The 18,206-nt window shown below is 33.3% G+C and overlaps 1 protein-coding gene across 2 annotated transcripts in view; it reads right to left on the bottom strand.

Annotated features, from left to right (window-relative positions):
* Positions 1 to 1,839: 1,839 nt before the first annotated feature.
* Positions 1,840 to 18,206, bottom strand: part of LOC125068714 (G-protein coupled receptor moody-like) — a 54,864-nt gene continuing 38,497 nt past the window's right edge. The window contains exons 3-9 of one of the 2 annotated variants that reach the window (XM_047678004.1): positions 11,630 to 11,770; positions 9,386 to 9,556; positions 6,056 to 6,183; positions 4,613 to 4,766; positions 3,392 to 3,618; positions 2,628 to 2,771; positions 1,840 to 2,091 (exon numbers count right to left, since the gene is read on the bottom strand). In XM_047678004.1, coding sequence (XP_047533960.1) covers positions 1,976 to 2,091; positions 2,628 to 2,771; positions 3,392 to 3,618; positions 4,613 to 4,766; positions 6,056 to 6,183; positions 9,386 to 9,556; positions 11,630 to 11,770 — 1,081 coding nt within the window. In that variant the 3' untranslated portion in view covers positions 1,840 to 1,975. Of the gene's footprint in view, positions 2,092 to 2,542; positions 2,772 to 3,391; positions 3,619 to 4,612; positions 4,767 to 6,055; positions 6,184 to 9,385; positions 9,557 to 11,629; positions 11,771 to 18,206 lie in introns of both variants that reach the window. The other variant, XM_047678005.1, reaches the window with a different exon arrangement.

Below are 18,206 nucleotides of genomic sequence, written 5' to 3'. Positions count from 1 at the left end.
AGATTAGCTAGCCTATATTGATTTTTACGGTACCTACCATTTTAGTCATGCCGAGTTAGTAATGTTGGAATTTTATTGGAGTAGATAAAAAATTAACTCTTCTCAAAATATTGCGGCCACAAGAGGGGTGCAAATGTAGCAAAATGTAACAAATGTAGAATCATACTGCAAAAACAATACACGCACAAGAGTACAGCGGAATATAAACTTCTGGTTATAGGCGGTAGACAGTATTTTTTTACATCCTTACCCCGGTATCGTCGTGTTAAACATAAGAGAAACTGATTAAAACACCTGATTAAGGCACCTCTCTCGATCCTCGAAGAGTAAAAATTCAAACTCTAATAAACGACTTTCATTAGCGTTTGAATTTTTACTTATGTTATACAATTTTGAGGCAACCAGCTAACCTTTTCCTAGTGCTGACAAATATGCCAAATATTCTTGCCAGAAACTCATCAACGTCGACCCCTGTTATTTATGTCAACTAAGCACAATCATGATATAGCAATAGAGGAAATAGATCGGACTTAACATCGGACTACATCACCAAAAATCCATGTGACCTCAAGTCATAAGAAATTGTGAGTGCCATGGACGTGCTATGAGATAGCATTTGAATGAAAAAAGTGAAGAATATTTAAAATATCTGGTATGTAGTCAAACATGTGGCCGTCGATAGAATATAATCATCCGTCTAATTCATCACTACAATGGGTAGATAAAATAAAAAAAATAAGAATTCCAATTTCTGGCTGACTGTCAACCGATCAAGTTAATGATGACAATTGTGTATTATCGTTATTATTTTGTGTATATCTAAATAGGTTAGTCATATACTTTATTTATAAAGTAAGTAATTATTAATTTTATATAATATAAGTTAAAGATAAAATAAAATGTACACATAGTTCAAATTCAATTTATTAATTTATAACAATCTTCATAATCTTACAGTAATAATTGACAATGAAAAACAAAATAAATAGTAGGTATTAACTAAATTACAATAACTACATAATATTTCATCGTTTCAAATTATTATTCTTAAGAATTAATATGGCATTGTGTTACATATATTTGTAAAAATAATAATATTTACATTAGAAAAAAAATCCTCATAAACGTAAGTAGATAATAATAATATTCAACAATACTGATACTTGTTCATGAAGTACTCTATAATAAATAAAATATTGCTTCAAAGATATTTTGTTTTTGTCATGATCATTAAACCTTTATTGTTCTTCTAATAAATATAATATCAAATACCTTAAATGATATCCATTCATTGAAGATTTATTTGAATTAAAAAATTTACAACTGGCGACATCCAAGAAAACAAAATCTTTGGTCAATAGGTACTACTTAAAATTAATTTTATCCAAAATATTTAATACATTGGAATGTGTTGGTTTTTTATTCGAGGTATAACATTATATTTTGGAATGTATCTTAGGTGTCTAAGCATTACAATTTACTTGTAACTTGAATATACTTAAGATGTCCGATGTCTATCTACAACATTAAAAAAAAAATCGAGCACCTTCGAAAAGAAAGTAGAATACTGAAAATGTGTCTAAGTTAAAATTTTACATAAATAATAAATTTAACACAATTATCAATAACACTTATCTCCTATGAATATAAATACAGTTAGTTACGGTGCCTAAGTGTCACTCCTTAGCAGGACGGATGCGTTGCTAATTATAAATAATTTTGATAAAATGTCTTTTAAATTACGTCATTTAGGATGAATTGCTATAATAATCTCACTCATGTGCAATTTTAATAAAAAATCTTTGGTAAGTCGTGCTAAAGAGAGACCTTCAGGCATCGTAATGGTCCAATTCGAATCTAGTGATTTTCATGTTTTGCGATCCAAGCCCGCTGGTAACAGTCTCGTTTCTATGTCCTATACTTGGCAGACTACCTGTTGACCTTACAGGGTATATCTTTCTCGATCCTGTTTGCTCTATCTTCCTGTAGGCAGAGACCCCCGAGGGTCGGCTCTCGACTCCCCCAGCGACACTTGGCTTAGAACCGTTCGTGTGTTGCTGAAGCTGTATCCGTGACGCTCGTTCCATTTCTCTAAAAGAATTGGGGACTAGTTATTTGGTGATAAGATTCATACATTTTCAGACGAGAAAAACACTGGCTTGAAGATTAAAGATTAATTAATGATACCAACCATACTAAAGTCACTTTAGATTTAAGTAGTAGGTACCAATGTTTATAATAATAAATATATTTAAACAAAATTTCCATTTTTTAAGAGTACAGCTTAAAATACAATGCTATAATAATTACTGAAACCAAAAATAATATTTTTACATAAAACATGACTGTGTGAACGTTCATTGTTATTAATTTATATGGTGGCATGCAAACAACAAGAAATACGTGCATTAAGGGTGTAAAAAAATACGTTTCTCTGGTTTCACCACTATACCAGAGAACAAAGTTTTAGCACGGCATATAGAGAAACTCAAACCAAGCACCATGACCCAAACGACAATGAGGATGAAGCGAGCAATGATACCTTCAGGTTCGTATATAGGAGGCGAGCGCAGAGGTGCGCTCCGGTTTCTTGATGTGGTGGCATGCGGGCGATGAGGGATACGCACCGCTCGTGAGGCCGGACAGGCGCGACAGCGGGCAGCACAGCGCCGCCGCGTACGCCGCGCGGTACTGCGCGTTCATTATCACGTAGATGATCGGGTTCACGCACGCGCTCGCGTACAGCAGCAGGTATCCAGCGATGTGGAACACTGGAACGAGTATCAGCATTAATGCTACTACACTTATGGTACTGCAAAAACAATATTATGAAACACTCAAAGCCGCGACCCCCCTTTAATTTATTATACGTCTTAGCGTATTGTAGTATATTAAATATATATATATTTATTACATATTAGTATTGTATTAAAAAAAATATTAATTTGACGCGGAGACTTGGAGAGGCGCGCTTTCCATACGAATTAATGACGTAAAAGTTATTTTGGCGCAGTGTAAAAAAGTAATAAGACTAGTTTATTACTTTATTTAAATACTCTGATAAATGGCATGGTGTAAGTACCTACAATTCCTTCAAATTGAAATAAACTTAATTAATGGACGTCAATTAACAAGAATACATAAAATGTTTAACTATGGTAAAACTACTATTGATTCGAATTTTGAATTCTGAGTCGAAGTACCGTCACGAAAAGAAATGTACTAAGCACTGCATGTATCTCTAAAAAACTAACTGGTGGGTGGATACTATAGGTATATCCTATAGGTGTATCCTACACGTTTGGATTTGAATGTGCCTTATCAACAGGAAACATAACGATGAGACATACCATTACTAATTGAATTGCTTTGAGATAAAATATCAACTTACTTGGGTAATGTACGTGACTATCGGCGACTTTGGCGATAGTGATGGGCAGGTAACAGACGAGGAAGGAGAGAAAGATTGCGAGTACCATCTTCGTTATCCTCCACTCGTTACGGCGCGCTTTCGTCTCTCTCGTGTCCTTTATCGTCGACCGTTTTTCACTGCCGTTGTTTAGGGTACCAGGGTTTGGATTTTGCGAACGTTGATGTTCACGCATTCTTCGTTCTGAGCTGAAATATAACATTAAAAGTAACAGCTTGTATTATAATTTTTTTTTCACTTTTTCTACTAGGCTTTGTGCAAGCCCATCTAGCTAAGTATCATGAAATCATTCTACTGTTAAACAGCAATACTTCGAGTTGTTTTATTTCGATTTAAAATTTGAGTGAGCTAGTGTAATTACAGGCGCAAGGGACATAACATATTAGCTTCCAAGGTTAGTGGTGAATTGGTGATAAGGATTGGTTAATTTTTCTTACAGTAATAATTTATATGGGTGATGGTGCCCACTTATCATCGGGTGGCATATTACCCGGTTACCTATATTATAAAAAACCCTACATATAATGAGTTATAATCACATCAAGTTCTCTCAAAAAACAATAACTCATTCAAGTGATCATCTGGAAAATCTTAATTTAACACAATTTACATATACTTGAAATAGCATAATAAAACAGTGTCCTAAAAATTATATTATACGTTTTGGTTGCATCATAAAAATGGGTCTAACTTGTCGTGGTTTCATTAAAACGAATGTTAAAACAACATTAATTGAAGAACATTTGTAGTAAAATGCATGAAATGTATTAATTTTAAGAAATACCTTTTTTATTTGGCCACAAAACATCATTCTGTAGCCTGACCCCATAGATACGCAAGGTATACTATTTTATGACTCCATAAAACTCAATATAGTATAAAAACGTCAGCTCCCCATTTGTTCTTGCTCCATAAAGATAAAGAAAACGCTTCAGAGCATAAAACATTCATATTACCTGCCTTTTCCAGTCATACATATAAGTCAAAGTATATTAACACTACATTAATATATGTGTAATGTGATATTGACTAAAAAAACCTCATGAACAATTTTGTAACTTTCTTCGGAATAAATTAGGACTATGTATGAATCCTCGTACATAATAGTTTAAAACAATGATTTCATGTGAAATATTACGGATTTAAAAAAATATATTTGTATAAATAATTGTTTTATTTTACCTGTGGACCACCCAAAATATTCGAGCGTAACAAATCAAGATCAGCAGCGCTGGCACAATGAAGGCGATGACGAAGAGAGCTGTCTTGGCAGAGCGACCGTTGTCATCTGGCACTATTGAACAAGTGCCTAATTCTGGATCGTAGTCGAATTTACCTGGCGAACACGTTTTATCTAAATCAGTTAAAAATATCCATAACAGTTACTTCACAGCGATTATCTCAAAAAAAAATATACATATTTGCTTCACTATTTCAGAATAATGCTCTAAATATTTTGCAAATGTATCTCTATCTTAAAAAAAAATCTATCAATAAGCTATGGAAAAAATAAAATAGATCGAATAAATACTCTTTCTCGTTCATACTCTCATGAAGGAACTAAGTTTAAAAACACAAAACCTAAAAATTATTATATTAAAAAAAAATGAAATCAAAGTTAACATTCTCAATGAGGCCCTTTTAAAGTTTAAAGCAGAACATCAGATGAAATGTAAATTTATACGTCTCGAAGGAATACAGAGATAATTCGTGGAGACAGCTTGACTGCTTCGTTTAATAGGCCTCTGAATATTTAGTCTGTGAACTTTTATCGTAATTTACCGATGTAAAAGGCTACTATTAAAATTAATACGTTCGTTAGTAAAATACGTGTGCTTATTTGTTATTACATCCACTTTAGTGACGCCATTACAATGATCCTCTACGCTACAAGGGTTTAAAACATCTAAGGACACATTAACGTGAAACGGTTTATGTCTAGGATTAAACTAAATGTGCATAAAGGTTTTAGAAATTATTTATTGTCGTACATTTTCATGCTTGGATACGTTTTATTGTTATATCTTATCTTAATTTCAAAATTTAAAATTTGTTTAAGCTAAGCTCAACTATATTCTTGCAAAATCTTATAGAATATATTTTTTCAGAATGAAGACTATTATATTATAGGTATGGGTGGCTAAACTACTTTTTTTACACCAACTTATGTAGACTACCTTGGTCTAGTGGCTAGATATGAGCAGTGGCGTAGCTAGGTGGACAAGGGCCCTGGTGCATAGAAAAAGAAACGGGCCCTCACCCCCTCTTTAACTTATATTGCACTTCAAAATTATAGATAAAAAAATAGGATACAGGATACATTGAGATGAACATATCATTAGTAGGCTAAATCCATATGTCATCTCTATTTAAAGCTTAGGTTAGAGGGCCCCCTGAGCTCCGGGGCCCTGGTGCACTGCACCACCTGGCCTGGCATGGTATCGTAGATCTATTGCCTCATATCCAGATATGAGGCAATAGATCCCTAGGTTCTGGGTTTGAAATCCAGGTCTGGCCGATAAAAAGTTATTGAGGTTTTCTATCGAAAATTCCTAGCACCGGATTCCTTAAGATTGGTCACCGTGACCAAAGATAGTCGGGAAGATATCGTCATCACCAACTTACCCCAGACTCCAAGAAGTGTCGGTATCTGCATACCGTACGAAAACATCCACGAGAACACGATCATGAGAGCTATATTGTGTTTTCGGTACACACGCGCATACCAGCTGTGATGAGCAATCATTATGTACCTGAAAACATAAAAAACAAATCATACTATTGAATAGGCTAGCTGAGCCAAAATAAATACGGTGGCTAGAATAATCTTAACTGAAGATTCTGGGTTCAAACCCGAATAAGCGTGAGAAATATTGTTCGTAGTAACAATTTATATCATGTTCACGGTGAATGAAATCAATACATGGATGAATTCATTTGATTTGAGTTTAGATTGTCCAATGGTTATCCACCAAACTGCAGTGCAGCAGCATTGCGGACTAAGTTAATATAATCTATGTACATAAATGCAACTTTAAAAAAAAACGATTAAGGATATTTTTAATTTGGTTTACTTTTGTTTATTGCATAATCTTTCAATCCTTTCTATTAATTTTTATTATGTATAAAGTTAAAAAATAAAATTAACAAAAAAAATTAGCAAAATAAATAAAACTCTACAATATCCACTCTACCTCATTAAACTTGTAAACTTGCGTAAAATTGAGAGACAAGGGCCATTTGAACCAAATTTGTCTTATTGACATTTTCAAGAACGGACGGAAGCCGTATATGCTTTAATCTAGTGAGTGATTTGTAGCTTTAGTTTGTAATCTCATTGATGTAAAAATAGTTGGTCGTTATAAATCTTCATACAATTTATTACAGACTAATTCTGTTACAGAATGACTTGGTAAATTTATTTTCGATCATATAGCTATTACGTAAGAGTTAGCTAAAATCTGTGAAAATATCATATTTGATACCTATTTTATAAGAAGGAAGCAAAATAATTTATGATCGAAAATCGTAGTTGTTTTTTTTTTGTGGTACTTAAGTATAGTTTTACGAGCAATTACACTTACAATGAATAAATCCATTATTTTATTTATCTATGAATGTTGATATATAAACTCATTAATAAAATGTCGACATTACACCGAATCATCTAATTACATTCCTGATCTATACATGTAATAAAATATTTATATATATTGTAAGATGTCAAAGGAGTTCAGCCAACGACCACGGACCTCTTTTGTTTTCCTACTCTTTCCGTTACTAATGGTTTCTATGGTAGTTGTTAACTGTCAGTGTGATATATCGGTGTGACCCATGTGTGATCTGTAAATGATTGTTATCACATAACTAGCCAATTTGAATTGCCCCTCTTGTGTATTGATAAAATTCGTAATACAGGCAGTCCTCGTACTTACGGCATGTTAGGTTCTCGAAATACGCGACGTAAATCGAAACGACGTAAGTCGAGACATATTAGATTGCTTCTTTTTTTTCTTCTTGCTATGACATTGACCTCGCGATAAGTGAATTATTCTATGCCGGAAATCGAAACATTGACGTATGCTTGAGGAATAGTGTCAAAACATTGTTCGATGTAACTTGAAACGACGTAAGTCGAGGACTGCCTGTATTGTGATTAGGTGTTATTTTTAATTGATATTTCACTTCTGCTCTAACAATATATTTAGTGTTACCAATATAAAGCTTTTATATGAGTCTACGTGATAATATTTATTGCCTCCACTGGTGACAGAAAGACTGGTTCATTTTTCGCCCAAAGATTCGGAATTGCGATTCAATGGGGAAATAGGGAAGTATTTTTGTCACCATAAAGCAAAAACAAATATCTGAAATACGCTGTTTCACAAAATAACTATTTGAGTCAAAACTAGATAAGACATTTTCTTCCTATAGGTAATTCTCGCCTTAAAATTGGTTTATTTGTCAGAGTATATAACGTTATTTTTTTTCTCGAAACGAAAGATGTATATATGCGAAACAAGCGATATTTATTATTTAATATAATATACATTTATGAATCATCATTAGTATTATAAATAAAGAGCATCCCGTCCAGGCTTCACTAGTCTATTAAAGGACACACAAAGCAATGATCTTTTTGGCCAGACACTAACATTCTAACATTCGTTCGAAGAATATCTCACTAAAGTTTCATCAAATTCGGATAAATGGCAAAGAAATTCACACAAGACAAACACACAAACATATTTTTACACATTAACAGAGAAAAGTTAAACTGAGACGTAACGGATAATTCTTATAAAACACATATCGTGTCAGAATAGTAATTATTTATAACATACGAGCGTTTCGTTACGGGCGATTAGTTGAGATAAAGATAAGAAATAAGAATAATAAATAATAAATAAAACGGGATTAGTGTAAAAAAACAAACGTGTCGAGGCAACCATGTGCGCAGTCTCGTTTTGTGCGCTGTCAACTGTTGCAAACAAAGACAATACCGTTATCCCTTGACCTACACTTAAGATACCATGGCTGTGACCAATGTGAATAAGTAACAAAGGTTTTGCATGCTATGCATTTTTAATCACTAATTAACATTCTATGTGTGACTTTCAAGGGTCGCAGTCGGCACTAGTTATGACATACGAACGTTAGTTATGTCGTGTGATGTGATGGTTCAATATATATATTTTTTAATATAATAATTTTACCAAGTTATTATTTCATCTGTAAATTAAATAATATCATCTGCATACAGTACAATGCACAGTCAGAATAGTACAGTCTTATAAATAAAATAAGGGAAATTGTTTATTTATATTGAATTGAGGTTTTAAAATTGAACCTTGTGATTCGCCTATTTGTGAGAGCGCCATTTGATTATGCCCCGTAATACCAACATTAAAAACTCTTTCATTAAGTTAGGAGAAAATTAATTCTAATGCAGCGTCTTTGATACCAGAGTACTTAAGATTTTCTCAAATAATATCATGTCTAACACAATCGAAAGTCACAAAAACTTCATTAACATTTTGTGACCTCTCCCACGCGTCATAAATGTGCTCAAAGTTAGGACTAGACAATAGCGTTTAGCATTTTAAATACAAAAAAAAAAATCTTATTAAAAGAATCACATTCTGTGCAAACTCCTTTTATAGGCAAGTACAGCGTTAATATGATATAACAATAGGTACAACTTATTTAATTTACCTTGCATAACAAAATTTAAGATATTGCATAATTATAGTTTAACTATAATTATGAGAAACAAAACTAAAATATAGTATTCAATGCAGTAAATGTTCAGACGTTCATAAAAATGTCAATATCATGGGTCTTAAATTCATCGCATGTCCGCATGAGACGGTTTAATGGCCTGTTTTTCCGTAGATTTGTCCTTGAGCGGGCGACATTATAAAATATATTCTTAACGATTCATAAGGTACTTACCTATTTAAGGTAATTAGCGCGATACTCAAAAGTGATACGCCCACGTTCCCGTACCGTAGGAACGGTACTAGCTTGCACAGAGCTCCCCCGTGGGACCAGGTTCTCGTCCAGAAGCCAGATATGGCGAACGGAAGCACCACAGCGCAGAATAGAAAATCGGCTATGCATAAGCTGAAAATAAAAAAATACATATCGTTAAATTAATTTAATAATTAATATTCCATGTTCTTGTTACTACTACATACACTAATTATAATATAGTTTTAACAAAAAGAAACTGACTTCAAATTATTTTTTCCTAATTAAATGTCTAAATTTCTTAAAAAAATTAAAACGTTGTTGTAATTACGAGTTTATTATTTAAAGTTGTTAATTTGTATATAAACGTAAGAGTACTGGTTTAAGCTTCTAATTTCTGATTATTATAACACACCGTAAATATCCCATCGGTGGGCAAATACTTCGTTCTGCCTTAAAAAGAAGGTTTGGAACTTATTCATCCATGTTGCATTATTTCACCCAACACATGCTTAAACGTGTTTGAGCATGTTTATTATAAATACAAAATTCAGTGTTGATTGACTGGATTTAAACCCTTAATTTTCGTTTAAGTTCTAATTACTGAGTTGATTAATTTATCGTTACGGGACAAATATTGAGCTACAATTGTCTAATCGATTCATTTTAATTTTTATATACGAGTGAAATATGTCGCTGATAATAATTTAAAAAATAAACACAGGTCTCAGAAATTTACATATTGAAACACATACCTAATTGAAAAAAAGCAATTCATCTACTCAGATGAAAAACGTCTTGATAAATTACTTTAAACTTTTGTGACTTTCAACGACATCGAGGACAAAGAAAACACAATAAGCTTCTTAACAACAAACGCTTGAGCCTTTTAGCTCAATAGTTTGACTGAGCCTAGAATTGACGCAGATTCGATCATCAAACCTAAGACTATTGACGTATACATTAAACAATAAGCTTTATTTTTAACTAACTGCTAGTCCACACTTCATACAAAGTTCTCATTTCCCCTAACACATTTTTCCCCTTAGAGTTGAAATATCCATAAAATGATTTCTTAGCTATGATACAAAGTTCAGACTCAGTTCTAGATTCAGTAGTTTTGGATTTACGTAGATAGTCTGTCAAGAAAACGATTTTTTCAGTATAGAGTGGTAGTCATGTTGTTTTTTAAAATAATAAATTAATAATCATCTATTTTTTTAAATCACTAAATTCAGTTCCCAGTATAATACTGGTTGTTTTATTTACGCCGCGAAAGAAAAGGGAAACATATTTCGTACTAGATTAGAGTTGGGACATATTTCTGTTCCCTGACTGATATTTATGATAATTGTTTTAGGCCGATTTTACGCTTCCATACAATATATGAGAGCCTGCAGAGCTATTCTTTAAGAACAAATTCTAAACTAAATGCTGAACAAGAACGTGAACTGACAGAATGTGAAAATTTGTTAACTTTGACTTAAACAATTATAACATTCGATTTTCAATGTTTATGATACGGATTTCATATATTACTTACGAAGTAACTTCTTGCGGAATAGCTCTGCTTTTTCTTTCTAATATGACAATATAAAAGTACGAACGTAATATGTTTCATGATACATACGTCAAACCAATAAAGTAATATTACGTTAGAAACTGTCTTAAGATGTAATATTCTCAGAAATTCGCGATCGCGTCCACCTATTCTTACAAATTTCATTTTAATAATAGTTTGAATGACTTTATGATACAGATGAGATATTTTATAAAAATGCACGTACGATACAAAAAAAACTGTAAAGTATTCTAAAAATTATCAAACTTTCAGACTTATTTAACCAAATGTTATAAAAATCTGCTCAAAATTAGCTATTGCAGGGACGCCTTGTCAATGACGGAAATATTTATTTGAACTAGAGTTTTTTTGTTTTTTTTTTCTAACTATAACTTTAAATCGGAAACATTTATCACAGCAATAATAAACCATTTTACAAACTAAGGTAAGTATTTACTTTCCCTCTTAGATAACGCCACTCCAAGTGCAAGAAAAAAAATCAAAACTTTTTGTCAACCATAGATGTAATATCCCTATAGGCTATATTTACACTTATCCTTCAATCCACGACAGCAGCAATACACGAGTGCTGACGTTTAGTTTTTAAATTAAATAGTATTACCGCAATAGTATAAACATTTTAAATAGTTTAATAAAAAACATACCTTATAATAAATGCTGCAGCCACATTTCTCACTTTAGGACACTTTAGAAGTGCTACCACTGTGAGAAGATTACCGAAGAGGCCGACGACCATAATTATTCCAGTGATAACCGCAGCGAATGTGAGAAGTGCTGGAGAAAATCTTCAAACAAAACAGAAAATATTATATATATGAATAAACACAGGTGTTCCAATTTTTAGATGATCTTATTTTAAGCAAACTTACTCCATAAAAATACAAAAACATATAGAGAAAGAATAAAACATAACTCAATAATAAAATCCATAGTTCTCAGTGGCCTAACATATTTATTTATAAATCTATCAACCTGTTTGTGATTTTATTTTAAGTTTAGAAAAAATATTTGCTGTATTTGTAATCACAATAATTTGTGAACCAGCTAAAAAATACTAGTAGATTAATTATTTCGCGATCCAACAACTGTTTTGAACTAATATGTTATTGAAATTATTTAAACAATATTATTTTGCACAAATAAATGTAATTAAATCTAAAATTTAATTCTAATTGGATATAACGTATGAGCGTATATGTGTGTATGTAACAAATGAATTAATAATGAAAGTAATAAATAATCTTTTATCTTACGCTGAAACGACTACTATAATAATGTTATAATACTTGAATTAAATACACAGACAAGTCTGATGTAATGGTAATTGTCGTTATTAAATGCTTATTATAAAACGACAACAAATGTTAGAACAAGATAACATTTCTTATTCGTCTCGCTAGTTGGCTAGACAGGATTTAGAGGAAATTAAATGTTTAAACCTAACGTAATATCATGAAAGATAAAAGCCCTTGTTATGAAATAACACAAGAATTCTTGTTTAAATATAAAATGATGCGAATGAAGAAAATGTAATACGAGTTTAAAATTTATTATATAATTTTTAATTTTCCATATTTTGACAATGATTTATATATATTTAACAAATGTACGTGATTTATTTAAATTAATTATCTTCTTATATATAATATATGTAGTATCATGTTATTATGTACTGTGATAATAACCACAGATAAAATATCGTCGTAGTTCTTTTTGACAGTGAATGGTATAGTATGTATTCCTTCTTATCCAATACACTATTTTCAAAATTGGAAAATCTATGCAGAATATTTGTGAATATTTAGGCTTCATCCATTAGCGGCCCAAATGATGAAATTTAAAAAGTAAGCTCTTAACGACTGGTACAAATTTTTCACGAAATGTTCGAGTGTTCATATATAATTACCAAAAATTGGTCAACACAATATTCATAAAAAAAAATCAAAAATCAAACCTAAAAATAATAATTTTGCAATATCAAGCAAAATCTTAGAAAGTTTTAAAATGCACACGGTCAGATAAAATAAAAAAAATATAAATTAGTAGTTTATAATTAACGAGAACGTTCGTATTTGAAGATCACCTCAATTTGAAGATCTGCTTCCAAAGAAAACTACGCTTCGGATAAATCACATCATAATGTAAGCCTACCTATTTATATAGATAATATAGATATATATTTTTAAAGGATCATTAGGTAAATTGTGTATAATGTAAGCTAAATAATAAGTCATAATTATCTAATTATAGATTTTTATTGTGTAAAATAACACTTATTATTAATTTAAAATAATTACTAATAAATATATTTAAAATAGCAACACTAGACAAATAAACAAATGATAAAGGAGTATGATTGACAATGTGGGTAGTGGGAAGCAGATGGTTCTAGAAGTTATTTGGACGCGTCGAAATTGAAGCGAGACAAATAAAATTGTAAAAGTGTAAACCAGTGTGTTTCAATTATTAAAAGTTCTAGCTAAACTGGAAATGTGACTTCAACTTCAGAAGTGGGATCGTAGGAAGATAATATCATTTTCCTTTCCACGCCACCGTGAAACTGTAAGTAACGTGGAGGTACATATAGTACATTATTTTAATTTTTTTTAGAACTTTGTGTAGGTTTTTAATTTTATAATTATTTTGATAATTTTTTTTCATCCAAAGAAACGTACTTTAAAGCTAACTATAAGTCACTTACTGACCGTTAATATTTTAAATTTGATATCTAATTGCTTAAAGAATTTTTTTTTTCTCTTCTACCTACACCTGAGTGTGATTAAAAATTAAAAAATTATTTTATTATGAAATAAGAAGTAATAATACTAAATCGATAAAATTATTGTGATTCATAATAACGAAGGTATAACTTAACACATTAGATTGAATAAAAGTAATAAATACAAATATTATGCGACAAAAGTGTACTACTAATTTTGTGTCGTAATGATTTTCCTTTCATTGACTAGTGATATTTATTTTTTTTTATTTAATTATGATCACCTAATCGTTTTATTATTATAAAACGCTTAATCTTAGCATAATGACAATATGATGTGTTTTATGTTGACTAAGAAATAATACACGTAAATTTACAAACCTAGACTGGTTTCATAATATTAAAACAGGTTATTATGAAAGAGAATATTAATTGTTATCTAAAACTGAGATTTGTCAGTTTCAGCTTTTTGCTATGGATCAAGGCAATGATCAACGAAAAAGAGCAGCCTATGATAGGACTAGTGCAGACCCAGGTGTACCCAGGTTCGAGGGTCAGGCTCAGGACGCACTAGACCTAAGGCAACATACTAGTCGTGCAAGCTGGCCAGGAGAACCCAGGTATGAGGGTCAGGTCAGGAGAGCTAGACATTATAATTCCGAGCAACCCAGGGTATCGCGGGAGCGTGATACCGAGGGTGAGAGTATTCGCCGGCCTGACGGAGAGCGTCAGCAACTAAATGATTTTCGAGAGCGAAGAAATATGGAAAGATCTCTTCGCACGCCCTCAGTCGCACGGGATCGATCGCCTGGTGCCGGTTCCTCGAGACGTGTTATGCGAGAAAGAAGCAGGACTAGAATCGAATATGATGATGTAAATTCCACATTCAGAGCCGGAAGTAAGAGGAATAGAAGTCCAAATGATCCGGGTGAGCAACCATGTACCTCTAGGCGACGCCGACGTAGAGATAGTTCTAATGAGGATAATATAATAGATAAATTTTTGTCAATATTGCAGTCAGTCAAGAGTTCAGATAAGTCAAAGTTAACTTTTAATACTAACATTATCCCTGAGTTCGACCCTATGTCTAAAGAGCAAACAATTTTAACGTGGCTTACAAAAGTGGAAGAGTGTTCTGAAATATACGGTTGGGATGATAAGGAAATCATTCATTATGCACTTCCAAAACTAACTGGTGTAGCCAAGTCGTGGTATCAAAGCTTACCTAGTATGAAATTTACATGGGTCGAGTGGAAAAATAAACTAATTGAATCATTTCCCGTTCGTGAAGACTACGCTGAACTCTTAACTGAAATGCTGGCCAAGCGCGTAAAATATGGAGAGTCTCTTGAGCAATATTATTACGCTAAAATTAATTTGTTAAATAGATGTAAGATATATGGACGCCAGGCTGTAGATTGTCTACTGTACGGGGTAGAAGATAGGGCCGTAAAAGTCGGTGCGCAAGCTGCGCAGTTCTCAGAACCGGAAAAGGTCTTAAAATATTTTAGGACTGTTAAAGTCGGACCAAGCCGCGAAAACCATGAATCGTATTCTAAATTTCGGAATGAGCGTAGACATGCCGGAAATGAAAAATCAACTTCTAGATCAGGTGGTTCAAAATCTGATACAAAAGTGGTTTGCTACAATTGTGATGAAGTAGGCCACCCAAGTTTTAGATGTAACAAACCTCCTGCAAAATGTTCTACTTGCGATAAATTAGGCCACCAGTCCATTCATTGTTTTAAAAATAAATTTAACAAAGATCGTGAGAAAGACTCTAATCCTACCAACGATAAAACTGAAAAACGCGTAGCTCAATTAAGTCATACAGATGATCCAACTGCCAAATATATAATTACTATTAAAATAAACAATAGCTTTGTTGATTGTCATTTAGATTTAGGAAGTCAATGCTCCCTTATTAGGCTTACTAAAGCTAAGGAGCTTAATTTGGAAATAGTTGTACCAGATGATTTGCCTGTACTCAGGGGTATTGGTGCTAACCTTATCGCACCAGTAGGTATGACGATTGTCACCGTTGAAGTACAAAATATCAAAAAAGTCATAAATATGTATATTGTCGATGATTACGTAATAACCCAATCAACCTTACTAGGTCATTCTTTTACCGAGCAACCGGATATTATTATTACAAAGACTCCTACTGAAATTATATTTCAACAGACCCCCACTGTTAAGACGCGCTTAGTGGCAAGTAAAGATACGGAAATATTTCCCAATACGTTATGTGCTGTTCAGATCACAGCTGAACCAAGTCTTTCTAGTCAAGTTTTCGTGAATGGATCTATCAGGGGTCCAGAAGGTAAAGAATATTTTCTCCTTCCAGGTGAATATGAGGTTAGGAATGGTCAAGGCGCCCTATTAATATACAACGTTTCTACACATACCTTTACAATAAAAAAGGGTTCACTTTTGTCACGTGTGACTCCTAAAGAGTCAAAATTATCAAACAACGTATTAGATTCGTGTAATGTTACATTTTCAGAAAGTCAGAAAACCGAAAATTTAAACTATAGTGATAAATTAAATAAGGACGAACAACAAAAGTTACAAAAATTAATACAAAAATATGGCAATTGTTTCTCAACTGGACTTCATGATTTAGGTTTCACAAACTTGACGGAAATGACGATCGAACTTGATGATGCAGAGCCAGTCGTCTATCGACCTTATCGAATGTCCTATGCTGATCGTACTTTAGTTAGAAATATGATTCAGGAAATGGTCGATCATGGCATTATTAGGGAATCAAACTCACCATATGCTAGTCCGATTTTACTAGTCCAAAAGAAAACTGGTGATAAGCGTCTATGCGTCGATTACCGAGCGTTAAATCGGAAAACTAAAAAAGAACATTACCCACTCCCTCGTATCGAGGATCAACTCGATCAATTAGCCGGCAACAAGGTTTTCACATCCCTAGACCTGGCCTCGGGTTACTATCAAATATCGATAGCGGAAGAGTCACGACACAAAACGGCTTTTGTGACGCCCGACGGCCAGTATGAGTACAATCGGATGCCCTTTGGCTTGGTAAATGCACCCTCGGTTTTTCAACGTACCATAAATAAAATATTGCTCGAGGCAAAAATCAAGTACGCTATCGTCTATATGGACGATATTCTCATTCCTTCTAAAGACATAGAAGAAGGCCTTAAGCGATTAGAAGAGGTTTTGGTGTTACTTAAAAAGGGTGGTCTAACCTTAAAACTAAGCAAATGCCATTTCTTCCTTGAGACCATCGATTTCCTTGGCTATGAAGTAAAATCCGATGGAATTCGGCCAGGGCTGCGTAAAATTGAGGCTGTAGCTAATTTCCCTAAGCCTGGAAATCAGCATGAGTTGAGACAGTTTTTGGGGCTGTCAGGATATTTTAGGAGATTTATTAGAAATTATGCGTCATTGGCTGCTCCACTAACTGATCTTTTAAAAAAAGATGTTAAATGGTGTTGGACCGGTAATCAAGATGAGGCATTCAATAAAATAAAAGAGATGTTGGTAGACAGACCTTTACTAGCGCTTTATAATCCGAAAGCCGAAACTCAAGTTCATACGGATGCCAGTAAGGAAGGTTTAGCTGGTATCTTACTCCAGGCTAATTGCGACGGGGTTTTCCAGCCTGTTTCGTATTTTAGCAGAAAAACCAACTCTGAGGAGCGGAAACTACATTCGTATGATCTTGAGACATTGGCAGTGGTTGCATCCTTAAATCGGTTTAGAATCTATCTTATCGGTATCTCGTTTAAAATCTTTACAGACTGCAATGCATTGCGCGCAACTCTGGTTAAACGAGATTTAATACCGCGAATTGCCCGATGGTGGATTCAACTTCAGGAGTTTGATTGCACCATCGAATACAGGCCGGGATCACGTATGGCTCACGTGGACGCATTAAGCCGAAATCCAGTTGGAATTGCTGAAACAGAAACCCCAATGTTTCTCGACGTCATGATCACTGAAAAGTCTGAAGAAGATTGGATCGCAACTGTACAATCTGGTGATGAGGAGATAAAAAAAATAAAAGAAATTCTGTCCACTCCTGATACAGAACAGATATTGGACATTCATAAGAATTATAAATTAAAGAATAACCGCGTATACAGAGTCGTAGGAGAGGAAATAAAGTGGCTTGTGCCAAAAGGAGTGCGTTGGCAAATACTTAAAATGAACCACGACGACGTTGGTCATTGCGGTTTCGACAAAACGTTGCAACGCATCCGTAAAAATTATTGGTTTTCAAAGATGCGGAAGTTTGTAAAAAAATACGTTTCCTCTTGCCTTGAATGCTTGCATCATAAGACACCAGGAGGAAAGCGTGAAGGAGAGCTTCATCCCATAGATAAACCCAGCGTGCCTTTTCATACGATTCACGTGGATCATCTTGGCCCCTTTGTAAAAAGCAAGAAAGGCAACTGTTACCTTTTAGTTCTGATTGATGGATTTACAAAATTTGCCAGTATAAGACCCGTTAAAGACAC

Source organism: Vanessa atalanta, chromosome 14 (assembly GCF_905147765.1).
Source record: "Vanessa atalanta chromosome 14, ilVanAtal1.2, whole genome shotgun sequence".
NCBI classification, from domain to species: domain Eukaryota; kingdom Metazoa; phylum Arthropoda; class Insecta; order Lepidoptera; family Nymphalidae; genus Vanessa; species Vanessa atalanta.
The sequence above is the reverse complement of the archived record's forward strand: the minus strand, read 5'-3'. Positions and strand labels throughout refer to the sequence as shown.